This window comes from Petaurus breviceps, unplaced genomic scaffold, assembly GCF_028583685.1.
Source record: "Petaurus breviceps papuanus isolate PSGF00001 unplaced genomic scaffold, PetGlider_PUasm1.0 138, whole genome shotgun sequence".
Classification (NCBI taxonomy): Eukaryota; Metazoa; Chordata; class Mammalia; order Diprotodontia; family Petauridae; genus Petaurus; species Petaurus breviceps.
This window is the reverse complement of record NW_027185694.1, coordinates 30,605,988-30,630,430: the sequence shown is the minus strand read 5'-3', so window position 1 is coordinate 30,630,430 and position 24,443 is coordinate 30,605,988. Positions and strand designations below refer to the sequence as shown.

The following is a 24,443-nucleotide window of genomic DNA, read 5'->3' as shown; positions in this document are numbered from 1 at the left end:
CCCCCCCCGCATTGGCTATAGCTAGGGACCCCTTCCCGCCTCTTCCCACCCATTGGCTAAGCTTTGGGACCGCGAGACCCTTCACATCAATTGAGCCGGGGACCCTACTCACCTTTACCTCCCTCCTCTCCTCCTCCCCCCGCCCCCGCCATTGATGAACCCCCTTCAACACAGACAGACAGACAGAGACAGACACAGACACTCTCTCTTGCTCCTCCTTAGTCTGGCACTGCCTCCTCCAAGGCTGAGGGTGGGGGGCATTCCATCCTGCCCAGCTTATCCCTCCAGGTCTAGAGGAGGCAAATAATTCCCATCTAGCCGAGCCCCCCAAGGCTAGCCTCCCTTCCCCCGAGCAACCTTCTTGTTGGCAAAAGGGCCACCCCTTTCTCCCATTATGCCCCACCATTTAGCCTGACCGAGGGACCTTTCTTCCCCAAATTGGATCAAATGAAGGATCCCCCACCCTGCATTGGTTCAACACGGGGACCCCATCTCCTCTATTGGCCAGAACTGTAGGGGCACACGCTGCTTCCTCTTTCATCCCCATTGGCTGAGCCCAAGAGCCCCCGCCGAACCCCTTCGGAAAGTTGGACCGGGGACCCTTAGTGTTGCTCCCCCCGGCACAACTGCATCCCCCCGCCCAACCTTAGCCACTGTCTCCCTCCGAAAGTGGCCGAGTCAAAGGACTCCGCGGGCTTTCCTTCCCGCCCCTTGCTTGATGGCAGACAGACGTTTACCAACGATTTACCAACGAGCAGGGGGCCCCCGGCCGTCCCACATCCCGTCATCCCCCCTCGTCCTGCCCCTCTTCACCTGGTACTGCCAGTAGCAGCGCCCCCGGGCCGCTCCTGATGCTGATGTGTTGGCGGCTGTGGCGGCAGAACCCCCTCACCTCCTCGGCGGATCCCACTGCCTCCGGTAGGAGGCCCTAGGCCCGGGGAAGCGGCAGTGGCTGGCCCCGGGGCCGAGGCGGAGGCTGGGGTCCCCCCGAGGCTTCCGTTGGGGGGGCTGGTCCCCCCGGGAGGCCGGCGTGCTGGTGCCGGTGGCTGGATGGGTGTCTGCTGGGGCTGAGATGGCTGAGGCGGCTGCGGCTTCAACATGGTGGCGGCGTCCGGAAGGGGAGTTGGGGTGGGGGGGGGGGGGGGTCGATGTGTGAGGGATACAAGGAGGCGGCGGCGCGAGAAGGCGCCGCGAGGCGGAAGGGGGGATCTCGCGGGCTTGAGGAAAGCGAGAGAGAGGGCGCGAGCCGGCGCGCGTGCGCGAAAGAAACAGTATGAGGCCGGGTGGGGGGAGGAGGAGGAGCGAGTTAGGGGAGTGCGCGCGCGCATGAAAGCCCCTTGGAGCGAAGGAGAGAAGAGACGCACTCACATCTAGCCAGTTAGCTCTGGGTTAAGAGAGGAGGGATACCAAAGAAAGGTGAATTTCGCGCTCCTAGCACACTGTGAAGACTCGGAGTAGGAAATGGGAGCTGGGGTTGTGGGAAGAGGGGAGTGTTGAAGGAAGCTAAAGGCGCACGCGCACGAGGTATCGGAGTCTATCGCGCCCCGTGACCGCCCGCTCGCTGCCGTCGCTTCACAATGAGCGTGTGAAGTACTGGGGGAGGGGCAAGAAAGGAGACAAGCTATAGGCAGCCACTACGCATGTACGATTTCCCTGCCTAGTAGAGCCAGCGCCGCATGTGCAACGTCACGGTACAGCCGTGCAATCCCTGATCCTTCCGCCTTACCGGAACTCGTATAAGGCTCGGTTTGAGGGCAAAAAAATCCAGGTGGGGGGGGAGGGGCGGATAGTATTGACATTTCCTATGCAATAAGGAGCCCACGTTTGTTAGCCCACGAAGAGTTTATTGAGGCTTTTGCTTCCCGTCCCTTCGACCGGCTTATTTTCATTAATAACTACATTAGTAGGTGTCTTGGATAAATTCAAGAAAAGATTTTTTTAAAAAATTTTGTTCCTTTATTAACAGCTCTAATGGAAAAAAGGGTGGTCAGGTGGTTTCTTGAAGTCACTGGTTTGGATCTAAGAACAGTTTTCTACATATTTGTTTCGAATTATGCTTTCCCCAACTGATGGAAAAAGACCTAGTAGTCAAGTCATCAGAGTTCTGGAGGTTGAGAGAAAGCTTTTGGTGTGAAGATATAGTTCAGGCTCCCATTTAAAGGAAACCTGCCAGTTTCCCATGCTTTGTTACTCTGTCCTGTTCATCTTTTCTTAGTAAAATTGCAAGCCTAAACTCTCCCATAACAGGGAAAAGGCAATGTGAAAAGGGGATGAACAGAAACTACAAGTATGTTGACTACAACTTGGTGATTCCTTAGGTATAAATGGAGTTAGAGGGAGAATTGGACAAGATGATCTGTGCCAATTCCTTCATATTTTAACTTTTTAAAGGAAGGCACATCTCTATGTAATGATATAGGATCAAGAAGAGTAAAGGGATGGTAATGTAACCATCACTTATAAAGAAGTATTTTATGTACAAAGCTTTTTGCATTTTTCTTCCAAAGGGTTTAAGGTAGTGGGGTAATAACTAAGGTTTACAAAGTATTTTACAACTTCAGCCCATATACATATATATTTCTAAGTGTCCTAACCTTGAAAGCTAGAAGGGACAGTGATCATACCAAAGAAAGCAACAATATATACACAAATGTGTATATATTTCTCCAGATAGTTACATATGAAGGCAACAGTCACATCCAGAGATAAGGGAACTGGAAACTTAGGAGTCTAAGGCAAACAGAAAATTCAGTGACAATCTCCATTCAGATTTTTCTCAGCAATTTGAATTTGCAATTAAACATTTTAGCGTAACCAGTTTAGAGCTGGAAGAGACTTTAAAGGTCATCCTTTAAAGTCTTTTAAAGTCCTTTAAAAGGTCCACCCCCACTCCACACACACACATACAGATGAGGAAAGTGAGGACCAGGCAGATAATGTGATTAGCAGAGGTCCTACAAGATTGGAGATGGGCAGATATCCAGACACTCAACAAAAGAATAAAGTGGAAATCTGAAAACATAGGCCAATGAAATCTGTTTCAATTCCTAGCCAAATCTAAAACATTATCAAAGGGATAGTTGGTAGATATCTAGAAAGCAACATTCACAAAGTGTCAGCATGGTGTCAGCATTGAGAACAGGTAATAATAAGCATTTCTTTTTCTGATGGCATAATTGGACTTGTAAAGGGGCATATCATGCACATAGTTCACCTGATTTTAGCAAAATATCTGAAAATGTATATTGTGTATTCTTGCAGATAAGGCAAAGAAATATGAGATGATATTTAATTGGGTGGATTGGACTAGTTGAATAATTACACCCAAAGAGCAGCCATTAATGGTTTAGTGTTACCTTGGAAGGTCCTAGAGAACTGTGCTGTTTAATATTTTTATTGATGATTTGGATAACGGCATAGATAACATGCTTACTGAATTTGCATAGGACAAAGTGAACATAGCTTCTAGGGCTCAAGATCGAAAAAAAAATCTTAGGTTAGAATACTGGGTTAAATATGATATAGTAATTCTTAACTCTTTATTGGGTTTTGTGAACTTAAATTATTTTTTAAAATAAATGTATTAGTTGGTTTCCTTTGTAATCTTATGCTTTGTTTTATCCATTTAAAAACATTATTCTGAGGAGGGGTCCATACATAGGCTTTACCAGAATGCCAAATTAGTCTGGGTCTACAATGTAAAAAAGATGAAGAAGAACCCCTGCTCTAGTCATATGAAATTTAATAGGGATAAATATAAAGCTTCATACTTGGGCTAAAAACATCAAATTCTCAAGTGCAAGAAAGAGAAGGCAGAGCTAGACAGCAATTGTTCTGAAAAAGGTCTAGGTACTTTAGTAAACTGCAAGCTCAATATGGATCAACGTGGAATATGGCAAACAAAAACCTAATGATCTCTGAAGCTGTAGTGAGAGGTAGAGTAGCCAGAACAGGCAGGGGTAGGACATCTGGAGTGTTGTGTCCACGTCTGGACATTCATCTTAGGATCATATTATGTAGTTTGGCTGAAAGAGCTGGGCAGGTTAATCATGATTAGAAAGGTAGACATGACCTGTTCTGAAGTACCTGGATGGGATGGGGGTCATGTGGAAGGACTAGACAGCACTAAAAGCAGTGAATGAAAGGTGCCAGAGGCAGATTTATGCCTGACGTAAGAAAACTTTCCTGACAAGCTCATGAGAGCTTGTGAAATGATCTGTCTGCCTCAGGAGGTAGTGGATTCTTCCTCTTCTGATGTCATCACAAAAATACTAGATGACAATCTATAAGACAGGTTGTGAAAAAGTATTCTTTTGGGGGTATAGCCTCTGAAATCCTTTTCCACTCATCTTCTGTGAACACTAGGTTAGAAAGTAGGGCCTCTAAGCTGGTTTTTCCTCATTTATGCCTCCTTCATTCTAGCCAACAAACATTTCTTGAAATGTGCATTTCATGAATGACATGAATGGAACATCACACAAAACCCCAGGGAAGGTGATGAGGTACCATCACTCTCATTATACTTACTGAACACCCATGGATAAATCGGGTGAACAGTTTTATACTTGTGGAAATGATGTATGGGACATGAATGTATCTGAAGCAATCAGGCAGGTGAGTGCTAGAATGAACCTCAAATTCATGTAAAATAATGGAACCATTTCCTTCATGTCAGGTGATAGGGTCAAAAACTTTTTAAGTGTTAATTACTATGTAGTGAATTACCATGAACTGGGGACATTTCCTAAGATTTACATTCAGTATCCAAATCCTTCCATCTCTGGCCTAAAAAAGAAAGACACTGGGTAGTTCCAGCTACCTACAGTCACTCGATGAAAAGTATTTTAACATTTCTCCATGATACCTTCCCTGCAACCTATGTGCCAAGGTTCTATAATTTCAGTTCCAGCTTTTTTTTTATAGCCTTCCACCCCTTTCTCAAAGGATGCACTGGCTTCCCTACCCTACGGCTCAACTGGTTGAATCCTTTACACTAAGCAACATTTTTCTCCTCCTCCAGGAAGTGTTAAGAAAAGAATGAGACTGGGGCGGCTAGATGGTGCAGTGAATAGAGCACCAGCCCTGGAGTCAGGAGGACCTGAGTTCAAATCCAGCCTCGGACACTTGACACACTTACTAGCTGTGACTTTGAGCAAGTCACTTAACCCCAATTGCCCTCCAAAAAAAAAGAAAAAGAAAGAATGAGAGCACATTATCAGGCATTCTACCGATTTTGTTCTAAAACCCAAACTGACATGTCTTCCCCCATGCCACTTCTACCCCTAAATAAGCTGCTCTGTTAACATCACCAGAACCTCAAGAGATGAAAGATGGCCATTCAGATGAATTTATCTAGAACTTATGGTCACAAAATTGGGAGACACAGGGGCTGAACTTTCCTTTATATTTCTCCCTTGACTATTTACTTTTCTTGCTTACTTTTCTGCCCCCGTGACCTTTCCATTTGTCCCTGGGGCTAGATGATGTCTTCGTCTTGGGGAAGAACCTATGTCTCCAACTGCCCCTGGGGATTGTTCCGAAAGATCCTCATCTGTTCTCAATGGCTGAATATCAATCTTTCCACTTGAGGTCCATCCCTCTATCCCTTCATATCCACTTGGGATTTGTTCCATGGCCTCTCCCTCCCCTCTTGTGAGCCTTGTTTCATTTCCCCCAACTTCCTTAGAGACATGTCCTTCTGTGACCTCTTCATCATCGCCTCTGTGGACTTGTGCTTTATCATCCCCTACCTGGGTCTGTGCTTCAGGATCCTCTCCCTGGGTCTGTCCTTCAGGATCCCCTCCCTGGGTCTGTCCTTCAGCATCCCCTCCCTGGGTCTGTCCTTCAGCATCCCCTCCCTGGATCTGTCCTTCACTATCCCCTCCCTGGGTCTGTCCTTCAGGATCCCCTCCCTGGGTCTGTCCTTCAGGATCCCCTCCCTGGGTCTGTCCTTCACTATCCCCTCCCTGGGTCTGTCCTTCACTATCCTTTCCCTGGGTCTGTCCTCTAGTGGATTCTTTATATCTCTTGTGATCCTCTGTCTCTCTATTATTTTTCATAATCTTTCCTTCAGTTCTTATTGCATCTGCCTCCTGAACTTGTATCTCAGTAGATACTTCAACTTCTTCCTGAAGCCGTCTCTCACTCTCTCCATATCCTTCTAGGTTCTGTCTCTTACTTTTGCCTGTCTCCACCAGGACCTGGCCCTCCCTACCACCCTCTAATACGAGGATCTTCTCCTCAGTCTTTCTACATTCTACAATGATTTGTCTCTCCATCCTCGCATACCTCACTTCCATCACCCCCACAGTCTTTCTATAGCCCTGCAGGAATCCAGCTTTTCTGTTTCTCTGAAGGATCTCTTCCTCACACTCAGTATGCTCCCTTGGTAACAATTTTTCCACCTCCCAGTTTCTTCCAGGGGACTGGAAGTCAGATTTTTCTTGAGGTTGCTCCCTGTCCTCTCCATCTGCTGCTGCCCAGAACTCTCCCTGCTCCTGCTCTTCTTCCATTAGGCCTGGGTAATATGTAAGGATGCTCAAATGGGGGGATTTCGCTCTACAGAGGAAAGATCTCCCCATTTTCCTCTTAACTTCCAAAAATTCCAGACCTTCTGGTTTGCCTTGTCCTTTTTCACCCCCATCTTCTCCAGGATGTACTCAATTCTCCCTGTTTCATTCCTCCCATCTCCCTTCTTATGCTTCTTGATTCCCCATTCTCCTTGCTCCCCAGTCACCTCTGTTCCTCCTCAATATGTGGATGATGACAAAACCTAGAACAGTAATACCCAAGGTGGTGATCAGGATGCTGCTAACTGATGGCCTATGGTTGCTCTGAACATCTTCCAACCATTTTTCTAAACGATGGAAGAAGAAAGGGAGAGATAAGAGTCAGTTTCTTTACCTCTTGCTCCATCATATAGTCTCTATCTCCCTTTAATTTTCCCATAAATCATTCCTAAGAATACAGACTTTCCCATACCTCTGCCTTTCTGCCCTTCAATTCCCTGAAATATGTGGGCTTCATAACTACTCACGCAGCTCTCCTTGACTTTAGGATATATCTATTTTCCTTCATTTCTAGACTCTTCCTCCTTCCTTTTCCTTTCATCATTCACAATGACCAGAGATTCCACAATGGTTTGCCCATAACCCACTCCCTTCCAGGAACTCTTTTCATCTCCCCAACATCTAAGGGATTTGGATCCCACCCTCTCCTTTTATTTTCCATATGCACCCCTCCCATTTTATCCCACTGCAATTATTTTTTCCCCAAAGTTCATTCACTTTTTCCTATATATTCTCCAACCTCATCCTTCTACTATCCTAGTCATGTTCATTCCCCTACTAGTGACCTCCTAGATGCCTTTCCCTTGTCTCTACACTTAATCAAACATCCCTCCCCAAACCTTTGAGAATCCTCCACTTGTAGTGTCATCAGATCATAGGACTTAAGAGTTGGAAGGGAACCTGTGAGATCATTTAGCCCAACCTCCTCATTTTACAGTTAAGAAACTAAGGTTCAAAGGAGTTAAGTTCATCCATGCTGGATTTCCCAAAGTAAGAGCATGAAAAGGATTCACTCTGACTCGAGTGCTTTCCCACCACAGCATATGGCCTCCCAAGTTGCTTCTCACATGTTTTCCCAATAATGACTTTCTGCCTTCTTGTTTCATATAGTCACTGCAACTCCCTCACCTTCTTTGACCTCCATTTCTAGTATCTGTTGCAGGGGATGTTCCAGAGCAGAGTGAGTCACATGACAGGTAAAGTTCGCTTCTAGGTCATGGGACTCCAGGGTTAAATTTAAGATCAGCTCCAAATCAAATGTGCCATCAGGGTTTTGTGTGGGAGATCCCATGGGGATGACTTCTGGTAGCTTCTGCCCATTCCACAGCCACCAGGCCTGAAGGCCCCCTGCAGGGTAGAAACCTTTGATCTGGCATAGCAGGGTGGTCTTCTCTCCTACAGAGACTTGGACTGGAAACAAGGAGATGTGGGGGGCAGCTAAAGCCATGTAAGGAGAGAGTGAGAAATACTAATATTAATATTTGAATTGACTTGGCCTGAGACCTAGAATCTCAAACACTAGAGGCAGGAAGTTGAATGAAGGCATAAAAGGGTTTTTCATTGCAAAACAAGGGCTACCAGAATGTATTAAGATTTGTACACATTAGAGGGGCAGACTTATGGGCAGTGTCTATAAGAATACTACAAGTGTCTACAGATAGAAATGAGGGATGCCTATCCCAGGTAGCTTCAGGAAACCAGAGGTCACAAGAGATAATTTTCAACAAGGTGCTGGCCCAAGGTGGTAGAAAAAAATGAATCTGCACAGCTAGAATTCACAACTCTCAAAGACAAACAAAAATGAAAGCAAAGGGGGATTATTAGGGGGATTACCCTTCCTCACCAATGACACTGAAGAGGCTCTCACTGTGCCGTTCCTCACCTCCATATCCCACATTGCAGCTGGAGAGTCCTGCATCCTTAGGTTGTGCTCTAAGTATTGTCAGGGAGGCATTGCCCAAAAGCAGCTCTGCCTCGGAAAAAGAGCCTAAAGTTGTTAGCCCCCCAGACCCTTCACCCACATCATCTTCCTCCTCCTCCTCCTTTGGTGGAAACTGGGCTACAATTTGTCCCCCTGGGGCATACCAACGTATTGTGAGTGAACTCAATTCAATCACATCCCCTATGTTGAAACGACATTTGAGCAGTGCTGAAGAACCCATAGTCACCCAAGAGGAAGGTTCTGTGTAGATCTGCAGGTCAGAACCTGAAGGAGAAAGGTAAGAATGGGATAGGAAGGGACAGAGAAAAAAAAAAAACAAATCCAAGGATGAGAAAGTAACAGAAAGGCAGAAGGAGGAGAAACAGAGATCCAAAGACATGAAAGAGAGAGAAAAAGACAGCAAAATCAGAATCAGCTCAGAGTCCCAATCTTACACCCCCAAAGCAGACACCACAGGTGGTGAACAAGCTTCTTAGCTAACAGTTTCAGGGGAAAAAATCAAAATATAGAAGGAAAGTTAGACTAGGAATCAATATATGCTTTCTGCCTCAGTGTACCATTGATCAGCAGTGTGCCAAAACTAAGTTATTTACCCTGAGTCTCAGTTTCCTTATCAAATGGAAGAGAACTCTACCTCACAGGGTTGTTGTTAACATCAAATAAGATAATATTTGTGAATGTGCTTTGAAAATCACATAAGATAAACTGTCATTATATACCAACTTTTCTTCGATTAAATTAATCAGGGCCAAGCTACTAAAAGGTCTTCCAATTTCATATAATCAGAAGAACTGAAAGGGCAGCTGAAAGCATGAGAAAGGGGGAACTGTGGACAATGTATTTAGGACAAAGTAGAGAGATCTACAAACACAGTGAAGGCAGCTGACAGGACGAGTACCTAAAGCAGAGGGTCCTCACTACTACAACCTGGCACTGTGAAAAAAGCACTGTCTAGAGAATCAGAGGGTCTGGGTTCAAATACCCAGACTTGGTTCCTGACTTTACTGCCTGTGGGACTATGGACTTGTCATTTAGCTGCTCTAGGCTTCCATTTCCTTCTTAGTTAATTGAGACGTTAAGATTCTACAACTTCCAAAATCCTTTCTAGCTCTAAATCTATGATCCCACTCACCAAACAACCTCATTACCTTACTTTATTTTCCCAAAAAGAGAAAGAAATCTTTCTTTATGCCTTCCTTTCTAGTATACCTAGTATAGGGCAAAACCCAGCACTATGTGCTAGAAAAGACATAAAGATATGGTAAATAAAATGTCGAGCTGGGCTTTGAAGAACAGGTAGGTTTTTCAATAAAAGATGGAAAGAAGGAAAGGGAATAAGCAAAAGCAACAAAGTTAGAGGACACAATTTATACTGGCAGTGATGAGTAGACTACCTTTGGTCGGAAGGAAAAGGAAGCTTGAAGCCACACTGTGTAAGATTTGAGTACTGGTCTAAGGAACTGAGACTTTGCTGCCAATTGAAACGGGCCAAAGCGAACCAATGAAATGGAATGACAGATACCACATAAGGACCAGATCACAATGGATGTGGTGTGGAGAATGGACTGAAGGGAAACCAAGGGAGTTAAGAAGCTTTTATAAGTCTAGAAGAGAAATGCTAAGGGCCTAGAATAAGAGGGTAGCGATAAGAAAATGAAAAACAAGCAGTGGGGGTAGGGGCAGATAAGACAACTATTTCCAAGATAAAATCTATAGGATTTGGTAACTGATTAATTGTAGAAGGTGAATGTCATCAATAGACTAGGGGAGTCAGGAGGAACAAATTTTATAGGTAAGATAATAAGTGTGTTTTTAGCTATGCTGAGCTTCATGTCCTAGCATCCAAAAGATAGATGTAGATTTTGGTGTCATCCTTCCAACCCCTTTCAATGTGCCAGTTAAAGTGGTAATATTGGATGAAATCACTCTGGGATAGAAGAGGGCCAGGGACAGTCTTGGGAAATGCCTTTATTAAAGGGGTAGGGGAAAGAAAAGGAATAAATGGAAGAGATGGGAAGAATGGTCAGAAAAGTAGGAGAACCAAGGAAGTGTGGTGTCATTAAAGCCAAGAAAAAAAAGATCAAAACAAATTCTGAAGGAAAGAATGAGTCCAAAATGCCAAATACTAGAGAGAAGACTATGAGAGGTTGAAGACTGAAATGAAGACATTAAATCTGAAGAAAAAGAAGCCACTGGACACTTCTGAGAGAACAACTTCAGTCAAGCTATAACATGTGCAGCACAAGTATTGGAAAGCTGATGATCATCATAGCCAACTCTTTCCAGAAGTTTGGCTGTAAGAGGGAGAAAGACAGGGCAATAGACAGAAGCTGGGAAGGTTTTGTTTTCTTTCACTGGAGACATGGATATGTTTTATTCATTCAGTTCTTATTAAACACCTAATGTATGCAAAACACTGAGATAAAGGGGTAGACAAAACGTTTAGATAGGACATGGTTCCTGCTTTCATGGAGTTTACAGTTTGGTAAAGTGATAAAACAAAAGTGCAGATAACTACAACAGATAAAACATTTATTAAGCTTACACCTTACGGTGTGCTGGGCATAGTGCCAATATGCAACATTACATGATAATCATGTTATAAACATGCAAAACAAAGCACCAAGTAAGGTCCAAGGGGGAAGTCTGTTACAGACAAGGGAGATCAGAAACAGTTTCCTGGAGAGGGTGGCAACCAGTTAGACTTTAGGAGAGAGAAGACATTCCAGTTAAAGGGAAGAGGGTAAGAAATGCACAGAGGTAGAAAAGTACAGGGTATATTCAGGGAGCTAGTGAAGAGTACATGGAAGGGAGTAATATCAGATAAGGTTAGAAAGACAGGGCAGCACCAAATTATGGAAAGTCTTGAATGCCACACATAAATCTGAACTTTACTCTTTGGGTACTAGGGAACCCTGAAGTTGCTAAGCAGAAGTGATATGTCGCAGAGCAGAAGCAGCATTAGAAGAGATGAAATTCCATGTCCTTCCTGGCTGCCATTACCATTTTCCCCTACTTTGGTTGCGTGGGGGTATGGGGGAGGGTTCAGCAAAGGAAAACTGCAATGTGTTACTGGGGCTGTTGGTATTTAGACAGCTCCCCTCATCAAACCCAGGCAGGCATTCATCATGAGCAGCCTTGAAGTGGCTGCTCCTGCTCTTTGTTGCCTGGAATCAGAACTTTCTTCACCAAAAGACCTTCAGGGCCATCATTACTAATGGCTATGCTGTGTGGTGCAAGCAACTTAAGTTCTATCTGGAATTTACCATTAGCATAGACACCTTTACATCAAAATTTTAATTAGAATGTTAGGGCTGATTTAATCCACAAGTTTTTCCATACTTGGTCATTTTCCCTGACCATCACTAGCAAATTCCTATGTCTTGCTGTTACTTGCTCAGGCTAAAAAACTCTTCTCTGCAAGCACTTCCTCATCACTACCCACTTACTGTTTGATCTCCAGTTCCATTGTTCTATCTGGAACCACTGCTCTCTCATCCCCCATCCCCTTTTATGTTTTACTGATGCTTTTAAGATGTCATTGTCACTTTCCAATGCCTTTCCATCACCTCTTCAAACTTTCCCAGAAAAACAAATCAACACATTGGCTACCTCTGAAAACATACTCTACTTTCCTTCTCCAAAGGAGCACCTTAATACAATCCTTAGAAAATTATCCGTCATCCAAGATCTTGTCCACTCACACTTTTACCATATTCTGGTGTTTTCTTTTTTCTTTCTTTTTTTTTTTGCTTTTGGAGGGCAGTTGGGGTTAAGTGACTTGCCCAAAGTCACATGGCTAGTAAGTGTGTCAAGTGTCTGAGGCCACATTTGAACTCAGATCCTCCTGAGTCCAGGGCCAGTGCTCTATTTACTGTGCCACCTAGCTGCCCCTTATTCTGGTGTTTTCAACTGAAGACCACCCTCTCATACTAGCTATTCTTTATTTCATCTTCCCTGACATAGGAAGACAGCAGAAAGAACTGACTTATTCCTTGTTTCCCCACTAATACTTCCAGATTCTCCACCATCATTCAGCACTCCAGCTTCTTTTGAAGTTAACTCTATCCAACTAGTGCACTCTGTCCAAATCCTTGTCATCTACTGACCCAAGCATCCTTTCTTCTTTCTCATGAAGTTTCAGTATTTGGCTGACAATTTTTCCTCTCTACCCAAGCATTTGGCTGTCTTACTTTTGTTGACTTCAATAGTTAACATTAACAATCCTTTACAATGACCTCCAAGGTCATGAACCTTTTCAACTCCCCACATTTTCCATATCTTCTTTTTCTTCACTAAGACACACTCATACTTTAGACTTCAATATCACATATAACTATTCTCCCATAATCCTGAACTCTGAAATTCCCCTTCTTGGAATTGAAATAGTGTCCTTCCACCTCTCTCACTTCTCCTAAACCTGCTCTTTATCCACACCATGACCACAAGTCTCCCCATCCCTTCCTTTATTCCCAAATCCATTCATCTTACCCTGGCTTTTCCTCCCTACTGAGAAACCCATCAACATCCTATCTCTTGCTTACCAATCTCTATGATTTGCTGAGGCAAAAACCCATTTTCACTGTGACCACTTCTCCATTACTACTCAGCCTATCTTCTTTTGGCTCACTCCGTAACTCTCATGAAATCTGACTTCTGACTCCATCATTATACTCAACACTTTCTCAAAGTTTTATCTTAACAGTTTAAAAAAAAACCTGATACATTTCTCTCCTACAAAGGTCCATCCCATGTAACAAAAATAAAATTAGTTCAGTAAAAACCAACATATGAACATATTAACCAAATCTGGCAATAAATGCCATGTTGTAGTAATTTTCTCTTTCCTCTGCAAAGAGCAGATACATTTTTCTGAATTCTTCAGGTCCAAGCATTTTACTCATGACAATTACACTCATTCCAGACTTTTTTGTTGTTGTTATTTCCTTTTGTTTTATTGTAATCAACTAGTAACCTCTAGTTGAATCCTATAGCATTTTCTCAATCCCCATCTTCCTCAACTTTTCTGCAGTTTTTGACACTGCTGACTAGTTCCTCATCTTAGATGCTCTCCTTTCCTTTGGTTTCTATGAATGACACTACTCTCTCTTGTTCTTCTATCTGTGAGACTGTCCTTCGTTGGTTCAGCAAATAAATCCTACTTCTTAAAACCCAAATATCCCTCAAGATTATGTCCTAAGTTCTCCTCTTCTTCAATATTCCATACCTTGGTGGTGGCATCTGCAAGTCACTTAACCCCAATTGCCCTGCCCTCCCCCCTCCAAAAAGCAAAAAAAAAAAAAAAGTAAAACCTAAAAATAAATAAATTTTTTAAAAAAAACTATCCCTTCTTCAAACACCCTCATTTCTATTGACAGCACTCAAGTCACTCAGATTAAAAAAACGTGAAGCATCTTTGACTCTGTCCTCTTCCTTATCCTGATTACCAACTACTGACTCTTCCTCCTCATCTTTCCTATCTCTCCTCTTCACAGTGATCTTATCAGTTCCAATGGATTTAATGACCAAAATTTCTATGCTGATGATTCTTAAATCTACCTTTACTACCCTAACCTCTCTGTTAACTCCAATCTTGCACCTCCAACTGTCTTTCAGACATCACAAACTAGATGTTAAGTAGGCATCTTAAACTCAATATGTCCAAAGCAGAACTTATTATCTATCCCTCTAAGGCCTTCTCCTCTCCCTGCCCCACTTTCCCTATTACTATAAGAGGGCAACACCATCCTTCCAATCACTCAGGCCTAGGAGTCATCCTGGATTCCTCATGATCTCTCACTACCAATATCCAAACAGCTGCCAAGGCCTGTTGATTTCACCTTTGTAACATTTCTCAAATACACCCCCTTCTCTCCTCTAACATCACCACCACTTTAGCTCTGGGCCCTCATCACTGTACACCCAGACAGCCTGCTGGTGGGTCACCTGCCTCATATATCTCTCACTCCATCTTGCATTCAACCACTAAAGTGGTGTTCCAGAAACTGCTATGATATCAACCCCTACTCAATAAACTCCAGTGGTTTCCTATTGCTTTCAGGATCAAATACAAAATGCTCGATTTGGCATTCAAACCCCTTCAGGACCCAGCCCATTCTTTCTTCCCAACAACCCCCCCTTTTCCCCCAGTCTTCTTACACCTTACTCCCTGACACATATTCCTTGACCCACTGATACTGACTTCCTAGTTGTTCCACAAACAAGACACTACATCTCTCTGGCTCATACCTAGAATGCTTTCCTACTGACCTCCCTGGCTTCCTTTAAGTCTTAACTAAAATCCCAGCTTCTACAGGAAGCCTTCCTCAATTCCTCTTAATTCCAGTGCCTTTCCTCAGTTAATTATTTCCTATTTATCCCGTATATAGGTAACTCTGTATTTATTTGTTTGCATGTTGTCTTCCCCATTAGAGTGTAAGCTCCTTGAGGGCAGGGATGCTCTTTTGCCTCTTTTTGTATCCCCATAGCTTAGCACAGTGAATGGCACATAGCAGATGCTTAATGTTTATTGACTGATTGATTCTCACAATTTACCTTGCTTCTACAAGAGTACAATTCCTTATCCACTCTCCCTTGAGTTACTACAGTTGGTCATTCTGCTTCCAGTCTTTTCCTTCTTAAATTCATTCTTCCCACTGCAAAAACAGTTTTCCTAAGACACAGCCCTGAATATGTCATTCCCTTGCTTGGCAACCTTGAGCAAGCTCCTTATTTTGCCTCTAAGATAAAATACAAATTCCTCAACCTGGCTTTAAAACCCTTCCACAATCTTGACTCCAACCTATCTTGTACATCTGTTGCACAAGTTGTTCGCTGTGATTGGAGTGAATGCTCATTAAGGTCTTTCAGAATCCTCATCTTCCTTCAAAGAACAGAATAGCTCAGGTGCTTTTAAAAAAAAAAACAAAGCTTGTTTCATCCTCCAGCTAAGAGTTTCAATCCCTCAAGTAATTCATAGAGCACTCTGTCTAGCTTTCTCCTCTATCTCCCAGTTACATACTTTGTATTATTATGCTTATCTGTGTAAATATCAACATATCACACTCACACCCACTCCATCCCATCCCACCCCACCTGCAAGAACTGCTTCCTTTTTTTGGTTTTTAATCCCAGGTCCAATCATAGTGTTTTGCTTATAATAGATGTTTTAACATTTGTAGAGCTAAATGATACCTCTTCCCCCACAAAAGGGGAGAAGTGGGGGTGAAGACAAAAGTTTTGAGGGGTCATTGGCAGTAGCAGTAAGAGTTCCATTTTTTTTTTTGGCTTTTTGGAGGGATAATTGGGGTTAAATGACTTGCCCAAGGTCACACAACTGTTATGTGTTAAGTGTATGAGGCCGGATTTGAACTCAGGTCCTCCTGACTCCAGGGCCAGTGCTCTGTTCACTGTGCCACCTGGTGGCCCCAAGAGTTCCAATTAAAAAAAAAATTTCAGTAAAGTAAGAGATGAGGTCTGATGATAAGCCGGAGATTGTGGAAAGAGAAGAATTAGAACAGATACTATAGGGGATGGGATAGAGACTGTGATAAGAGATGAATAAAAAGATTGTCAAGTAAAAGCAAGGATCCCAGATGATTGTTAAGAAGCAATAATTTGTTAGGGATGAAATGAACTTTGGCTTCATGTTGGGGTTTTTCCCCAGCAGTGCTTGGCAGCTCAGGAGCAGATGGGAGGTTTACACCACACTGTAAACCACTGGCTGTCTAATACCAGTTTCTTGTGAGCTGAGACGACAAGAACAGCAGAAGAATCTACCCACCAGAGTTTCATACTAGCAGAATTAGGTGACCAGGCTTTGGAATCTTTCCCAACTACCTAAAGAGTCCCTAAATATAAAGGGTATTTAGAGGAACTTGGTCCGGGGACCGCCTCTCCCTCATAATGACTGTCCCAGCTAGTACCTTTAGGACAGAAGGATCTAGGAGTTCTTTCTGGAGAACAGAAAGGATGCAAATTCACTCTGCATAGGGATCAGAAATATAGAAAGCCGCCAGTGTCTAGTTTTCATCAAGACAACAACTGCTTCTTGGGAGTAGGTTGGCAAAATGGCTTTGGGTTCACAGGTTGGCAGAAAAAAACCTATTTGACCACCTAGAGCATAATGAATGGTACATTTGCCTAGAGCTTTACAGTTTACAAAGTAGTTTCACCTATATTATCTCACTTCATCCTCACAATTCTGTAAGGTAGTTAGGAGGAACTGTGGATTTAACTAAAATTTCTGACTTGCTCTAGTCACAGCAACAGTGGTGGCAACACTCAGACTAGAACTGAGGCCTTTTAACTCCCTGGCAACTCTTCTTTCCCCTACTCTACACCAATACCATGGAGAAAAGTAGAAAAGGCAGGCTCTGTCTGTAGTCTCATAGGAAATGGGATAAATATGTCTAACAACTCCTAAAAGAGAGAATCAGAAAAGACCTTAAAGGCCAACACCCTCATTTGACAGATAAGGAAACTGAGGCTTAGAGAAGTTAAGTGACTTGCCCAATGGCACTCAGCTAGTAATAGAGGATTTAAATCTAAGTCTTCCTAAGTAAATTGAGGCCCAAGCAGATCTTCTAACTCCTCACCCAGTACTCTCAACTGAACTGAACTCTATAAGCATGTGGTACCCTTACCTGAAATCTCCAGAAGGACTCCAGCTTCTGCCTGCTGTTTCCCAACCGTCACAGTACATTAGTAAGAGCCCAGATCTGCCATAGCCACACGATGGAGCAGAAGGGAAGCATTGCCCTTCCGAAGGCCCTCTGCACTTTCTGGTAGCTCCGTGCCTGGACGCTGGGTCACCAAGATCCCATCATATTCTGCCAAGCGCCACTGGCCATGGTGCCAGGACACAGTGGGAGTTGGCATGTCCTTACCCACTGCAGGGAAAATGCACTGCAGGAGCACATCTGACCCTGGGGAGACCAGCACTGGAGAAGGGTCCATGGAAATGTGGAAGGTAGCTGGATCAGGAAAGGAAACTCACCATGTGTAAAGCAGTGATTCAATCCCAGGGAACCCCTACACCTCCTTCCTCACGTGTGCTTTTAAAACATCTGATGGAGGGGAGCGAAGCCACAAAGTATACCTTCAAAAGTTAGCACCATTCCCCTATGCTCCCTACTGGGCTCAGGCTCCTGTGGGATTCCTACAGAGTAGCGGAATGTTGGACCTGGAAGGTTTATCCAACTTCCTCACTTAGAGGCCCCCCCCCCCCCAGAGGGCAATCTGCCCAAGGTCCCAGCGCCAGTCAAGGGGCCCTATCGAGGGCTTGTACTCAGGCCCGAGGCAGCGAGAGGCTGCCTTTCCCCACCACCACACAGACACACATTGCCTCCCCTGCTGGCAAACCCCGTGGCCTCAGGGGCAGGCGGGGTTCACGTCCCCAAGGCAGTCTTCCTCCAACTCACCAGCTCCCCCAAGCCAGAACCACAGAGTCCACTCCATGCTGGGAGGGCGAGACTGGTTGCCCCGCACACACCTCCCCTAACTTAGGCTCGGCTCCTTCAATTGCCGCCCTTCAACTTGGACCTGGGCCACGGCAAAGCCCGGGCAGGCGGGGACCGGGCGCCCGCCCCCGCTCCAAGGCGAGGCAGAGGCCGTGGAGGCGGAGACACGGGGAAGTTCCTCCACCCGGGGCCTCGCACGCCCACTCGGTTCCCCCTGCCCGTAACGGCGCCGACTCGCACCGCGGAAGCTTTCCCGCCGTACCCACCCCCAATCTGCCGAAGCCGTCGTTAGTCGCCTAAGGCACAAGCTGAGAAGTGGAAAACAGCCACCCGGAACGCCCAGGGAAGTGCGCTGCGCATGCGCCTTTCTTCCCGAGAAGGGGGCGGAGCCACGGGTTGAGGTTTCGCGTCGTATGGTGAACTAGAGAAAGGCCGCGCCCGCTGATTGGCTGTGGCTCCAGGCGCCACTAGCATAAAAGAAAGGTTCCCGAGGCGGGCAGCTGAGGATACAGGCAAGTGTGGCTTCAGGCTGGAGTCTCAGTCTGGCCGACCTTGATGATAGTTTCCGCAGTGATTCCCTTCCCCATACAGGATCACCCCAGCATCTTGTTAACAGGCCTCACACCACCTCGTCTCATAAAACCAATCAAATCACTCCTTATTTTTTATTTTTATTTTTACTGCTGTTCCTCTTCTGTGGTTGATATGTCTATAGCCGAATTCACATCCAGAGGATTCTGGCAGAAGACACAGATGACCCCAACTGGAATAACCGAAATGGCTTAAGCCGCCGAAGATGACCCGGAGTCCATCCTCCCCAAAATCAACAGGTCTGGGGCTAGCCCTAGCCCAGGTGAAGAAGGGCGAAGGTCAGGGGGAGGGGTCTCCAAGGGATAGTACTGGAAGGATGTGAGTGATTGCCCAGAGCAGCACAGCAGAAGAGTTTACCAAAATAAGCCCGGGGTTTACCACTGGACTGTAACCGAATGCTTATTTTTCATGACACAGCAACAAGGAGTTTGAAGCACTTTGTCAGCTTGTTCAAAAGAATCTAGTCCACCCCTTGAACCACAAAGTATTAACCTATCCCCTGGATTTTTCATTAAATATTCCCCACTACTGATGCCACTTAACCATTCTTATCCTCCCTGCTGTTCCCTAGCCTGAATCGGAGAGAAGTGTGTTCTCCCAAACCCAAACTGGCCGTTTCTCTTGGAGACCTACTGGAAAGGAGCAGCAGAGCTGATTTGTTTCCTACTTGTTGACATGTATCCACGATTAATTGTTGCTGTGACTACACCTGGTCCAGGCCAAATGGCATCTTGCTGATTTATAAGATGACCAATGAAATCCAAGATACTTATTTCCAGCACCTAAGAGGTTACTTTGGTTTAACATGTAATTTAAGGGTTCAGTGTGTTCCTTGGTTTTGCTGAAGACAAAAACCAAGACTCATTATTTCTATCCTGTGAGCTACACATAGTAGGTATTAATGATTACCATATCTTGGAAGACTGGTTTTCCAATCAACCTCTAGCTATATGGTCTTGTGGTATTTCTGCCATTACAGATACTAAATGATCATCACTCCAACAATTCAGCATTTCCAAGTACTTGGCAGAATCTCTTAAGAAGTGGTAGTTATCCAGGGCGGCCAGGTGGCTCAGCGAGTGAGAGCACCAGCCCTAGTGTCGGGATGACCTGGGGATCAAATCCGGGCTCAGATACAGAAATAACTGGCTGTGTAACCTTGAGCAAGTTACTTATCCCCAATTGCTTAAAAAAAAAAAAAAAAGTGGTAGTTATCCTCTTCCCTACCGCTTCTCCTGTGCTGGGCAGTGGCCCCCTCCGCCCCCTCCCGGGAGCCCGAGGATTTCCCGGGATTCGGTGACCGGCTCCCCGAGGTGGATGCGACCCCTTCCCTGGCCTCCCTCCCTCGGCCCGGGGGGGGGCCGGCCCGCCCTGCCATGTCGACCTCCTCACTGCGCCGGCAGATGAAGAACATCGTCCACAACTATTCGGAGGCCGAAATCAAGGTGCACGAGGCCACCAGCAACGACTCGTGGGGGCCCTCGAGGTCCCTCATGTCCGAGATCGCTGACCTCACCTACAACGTGGTCGCCTTCTCGGAGATCATGAGCATGATCTGGAAGCGCCTCAATGACCACGGCAAGAACTGGAGGCAAGTCTACAAGGCCATGGCTCTCATGGAGTACCTGATCAAGACCGGCTCGGAGCGTGTGTCGCAGCAGTGCAAGGAGAACATGTACGCTGTGCAGACCCTGAAGGACTTCCAGTATGTGGACAGAGACGGCAAGGACCAGGGCGTCACCGTGCGATCACCGTGCGATCAACGTTCTCGAGAAGGCCAAGCAGCTGGTGGCCCTGCTGCGGGACGAGGACCGCCTGCGGGAAGGGCGGGCACACGCCCTCAAGATCAAGGAGAAGCTGGCCCAGACAGCTTACAACGTCCTCGGCAGCTGTGGGGTCCGGCGCTCCCCCAGAGGCAGAACACGCCTGGCCCCAGAGCAGCGGAGAGGAGGAGCTGCAGCTTCAGCTGGCCCTGGCCATGAGCAAGGAAGAGGCTGACCAGCCCCGACACTGTGGCCCTTAGTTTGAGCCGGGAGGAGCATGACAAGGAGCTTGACATCCGTCGAGGCGGCGACCTGAGGCTGCAGATGGCCATTGAGGAGAGCAAGAGGGAGACCGAGGGCAAGGAGGAGTCGTCCCTCATGGATCTGGCTTATGTCTTCACAGCCCCGGCCCCCCCACCCTCCTCTGATCCCTAGGGCAGTCCTGTCCTTGCAAATGTCCCACCCTCTGACCCCTGGGGGGGTCCCCCAGAACCCCCGTCCCACCCTCAGCTGACCCCTGGGGGGGTCCGGCTCCCACCCCTGCTTCTAGGGACTCCTGGAGACCTGCCCCACCCCCTGGCCCTGCAGCTGATCCCTGGGAGGGCCCCCCCTGCTGGAGAGGGGGGACCCCAGACCCCTGGAGGGAGCCGATGTGACCGGGGACTTTGATGCGGAGCCTGACGAGTTCTCGGACTTTGACCGCCTTCGGACAGCACTGCCCACATCGGGCAGCTTACGGGGGAGCTGGAGCTTCTGGCTGGAGAGGTCCCTGCACGGAGCCCGGGGGCATTTGACCTCAGCGGGGTTGGGGGCTCCCTGGCTGAGGCCATGGGGAGCCCCCCACTGACAGTGCCACCGGCCCTCCACGCCCCCAACCAGGAAGACGCCAGAGTCTTTCCTGGGACCCAATGCTGCACTTGTGGACCTGGACTCTGGTGACTCGGCCGGGGCCTGCCCCGCCCCCCGGGACCCAAATCCTCCAACCCCTTCCTGCCAACTTGAGCCCCTGGCACAACCACTGGCCCGTCCCTCACCAACCCTTTTCAGCCTCCACCTCCAGCCACGCTCACTCTGAACCAGCTACGTCTCAGCCCTGTGCCCCCTGGTCCAGGGGCTCTACTGGTCTTCATCTCACCTCTGGGTGGGGGGCCTGGCCTGCCTCCCATGATGCCCCCAGAACCCCCACCCCCGAACACTAACCCCTTCCTCCTATAACCGGGCCCGGGGCCCCGGGACCCCCCCCCCCCCACCCCCCCCCCCCCCCCCCTAAACCGGGGGGGGGGGGGGGGGGGAAGGGGGATACCCGCCTCCTCTCGCCCTCCAGGAGATCAGTATTGGGAGTGCATGTGAAAGGTGGGGGACCCTTTCTCCCCAGCCTCAGCCCTCACCTGACCCAGTCACACTACACCCTCTCTCCAGCCTCCTAAAACTGGAAGCAGGAGGGAGGCTTAGCAGGCAGGGGGACCCCTCTATCCGGAGGCATTAGATGGGGCTGGGGCACATGGGCACCCCCTCCCTGATTTCCCCCAGCCTTGAATCCCTCCCCTCCAATCAGTGTTGGAGCCCTGTTCTGCCCCCTCCCCCCACAGTGACTGTCCCTGGTGATCACTCTTCTGACCTCTGTAATAAATGACATTTATGAGGGGCAAAAAAAAAAAAAAGGTGGTAGTTATAATGTGATGGCTAGAACACTAGAACTTGGTCAAATGATCTAGATTTGAATCCTGCCTAGGACACCTAATAGCTGTGGCCATGGGCAAACATCCCTCAAGTAACCCGAGTTTCTTTATGTATAAACAGACTAATATTTATATAAGGTTATATGAAAAACGCTTGTGTATCTTATTATATAAACATCAATGATGCAGTTTTTACTTGAAATTATGGGGAGGTCACTATGTAATGAGGCAACCTAATTCATTTGAGCATAATTTTGCTGAAAGTTCTTTTTTGCATCTGCTGCTTTGTAACTTCTGCCCATTCTAATTTAAAGTCTCTTCTGCATTACAGCCCTTCTTGTATTTGGAGACAATAATCATTCCCCACACCACCCTTCCCCCTAATCTCCAGCTTAATCTTTGTCAGTTTTTCATGTTTTCTGTTCAAACCTTCAAGGTACTTATTGTCTATGGGATGGATTTTCAGCTCCACTTTGGACATTCACAGCTCTGTGCCATCTAGACCTAATCAACATTGCCATTGTCTTAGATCACTGCCTTTTACACAACAAACCAGAACACACTATGGGCTTGAATTCAGGGTTTAGACTGTTCCTAATCAAAAATGTCCTCAAACTTCCACCCAGTGTGATATATAGTGGCAATAGCATGTGACTTCCAGATATCCAAGTTGTAATCTTAGTTTCAATACTTATGACCAAACACAGACAAGTATCTTCATTTGTTTTCCTAATCAGTAAAATGAGGATACTTGGTATTTCTATAAGGAAATCTGTGCACCAATAAAACTGGGCCTACATTTTTGCCCTTCAGAGATAAATAAATTTAATGTGGAAATCCTTCATGGCTTGGTTAAACCACTCCTCCAGGAAGCCTTCCCACATTACACCAACCCCATCCCTCAAATGTCATTTTAAGATCAGATGATTCTGAGGATATCTTCTCTGACAGGTAATCTAGCCAAACTGACAGTTCAGCCACTTAAATTTGATATAACTATAAAAGGATCCTTGTTATCTTTAAGGTCCAGTTCAAATGTCACCTCTTCCATGAAGCCAGTGGCTCCCTTAGCTAGAAGTAATCTCTCCCTCTTTTGAATTCCAGAGCCAATTCTCCTCAGATGACATCACTTATGGCAAGTTATTTCCACCTGTATCTTGACCAGACATGATGGCCCAAACTCACTTATTAACTTTTGTTTCCTCAGCAGCTATGTGCAGGGGCTCCCATACAGCTACTTTCCCCAATAATAAGACCTATCCCGAAAATAAGCCCTCCCCTTACTGTGTAAGATTCCTCTAAAATAAGCCCTCCCCCGAAAATAAGCCCTATTGAGATTGCTGCTGTAGTGAAGGTGATCCCCTGTGCTACACGCTACATTATGGTACCCTCTGTATGCACTGTCCCCCCTCCCCCCCCCAAATGCATACCGCGCTCCGAGCTGCATCCAATCAGAGCTGCAGCAGTGAGCGCGTCATCCTGTTCTTCCCCAGTGATTTGCTTGCTGGCGCCATTGAGAGCAGTGCCGTGGAGGAGAGCTGAGGCAGGACAACATAAGCCCTCTGGTGTTTTTCTTTCCAAAAAATTTAATAAGACAGTGTCTTATTATCGGGGAAACACGGTAGGTACTTGGCCAGTATTTACATTCAAAGAGATTTCAGAGGCATAGTCAATGTAGCTATTTTACAGTTAAAGTGAAAACAAAAGAGATTAAGGGGCTTGCTCATGGGAGTGATATACAGCTAAGAGGTAAGACCAAGATCTGAACTCCAGTCTCCTGACTTAAGTCCAGTGCTCACTTGGGAAGTAACCCAAGGGTCCTATTGAAGGTTCCAGCTAGATGGTCATTTGGACCCTAGAAAGTAGATCAAGCCAAACTTAGCTCCAAAGAAAAGATCTAAGAATGGATCACCTTCAACTATGGGTGTGCAATTCTGCCTACCATGGAAGACATGGTTCATAAACTTAATTTTGCTAAGTATTTTTTTTTTTAATCCTTTGTTATGAGAGGGTTCTCTGAGGGGGAGAGATATATATTGGGAAATGAGAGGTCCGGGATCCTCAAAGGATGATAGCCAGCCTGGCAAGGTAGACCAGTTTCCCTCACTCAAATGGCCCCTGCTCTGCAAAGCCATAGATTAACTGATCTTGGATGCACGATCAGAGAGAGAAAGGAATGCTCATTATTAACTAGTTAACTAGCATGCGCCAGTCTTCAGGTCCAGAGCCCTTGAGTCAAACAAAAGCCGAGCATTATGTATATGGGCCATTAAATGACCAAAATTAAAAAGAGAAGCAGGTATAAGGATAAGAAGCAACATATACAGTAGGGTCCCTTCTATTTTCACAATTAATGGAAGAAAGCTAAGGAGGGACATCTGGAAGAGGCAGAATTATGCTCTATACCTCCCCCACTCCCCCAACCACTGTGGATACCT

At 46.1% G+C, this 24,443-nt stretch overlaps 2 protein-coding genes and 1 pseudogene across 9 annotated transcripts in view; 1 reads left to right on the top strand and 2 right to left on the bottom strand.

Annotated features, from left to right (window-relative positions):
* ATXN2L (ataxin 2 like) overlaps positions 1 to 1,127 on the bottom strand; it is a 23,805-nt gene extending 22,678 nt beyond the window's left edge. For 5 of the 6 annotated variants that reach the window (XM_069063893.1, XM_069063902.1, XM_069063867.1 and 2 more), the window contains exon 1: positions 814 to 1,127. In XM_069063893.1, the coding sequence (XP_068919994.1) occupies positions 814 to 1,100 (287 nt within the window). In that variant the 5' untranslated portion in view covers positions 1,101 to 1,127. Of the gene's footprint in view, positions 2 to 813 lie in introns of those variants that run through there. The other variant, XM_069063910.1, reaches the window with a different exon arrangement.
* A 696-nt stretch (positions 1,128 to 1,823) lies between these two features.
* Positions 1,824 to 19,753, bottom strand: LOC138142857 (sodium/potassium/calcium exchanger 1-like). Of its 3 annotated transcripts, XM_069063934.1 has the most exons (4): positions 17,934 to 19,753; positions 17,157 to 17,486; positions 8,413 to 8,775; positions 1,824 to 8,006 (listed from the first exon to the last, which is right to left on the bottom strand). In XM_069063934.1, exon 4 carries the CDS (start codon positions 6,579 to 6,581, stop codon positions 5,436 to 5,438), a length of 1,146 nt encoding a protein of 381 aa, XP_068920035.1. In that variant the 5' UTR covers positions 6,582 to 8,006; positions 8,413 to 8,775; positions 17,157 to 17,486; positions 17,934 to 19,753; the 3' UTR covers positions 1,824 to 5,435. The 3 variants fall into 3 exon arrangements, with proteins under 3 accessions (XP_068920035.1, XP_068920031.1, XP_068920041.1); XM_069063930.1 differs by having other exon boundaries at positions 1,824 to 8,775; XM_069063940.1 differs by lacking the exon at positions 8,413 to 8,775.
* A 186-nt stretch (positions 19,754 to 19,939) lies between these two features.
* On the top strand, positions 19,940 to 21,541 carry LOC138143864 (epsin-1 pseudogene; annotated as a pseudogene).
* Positions 21,542 to 24,443: the final 2,902 nt, after the last annotated feature.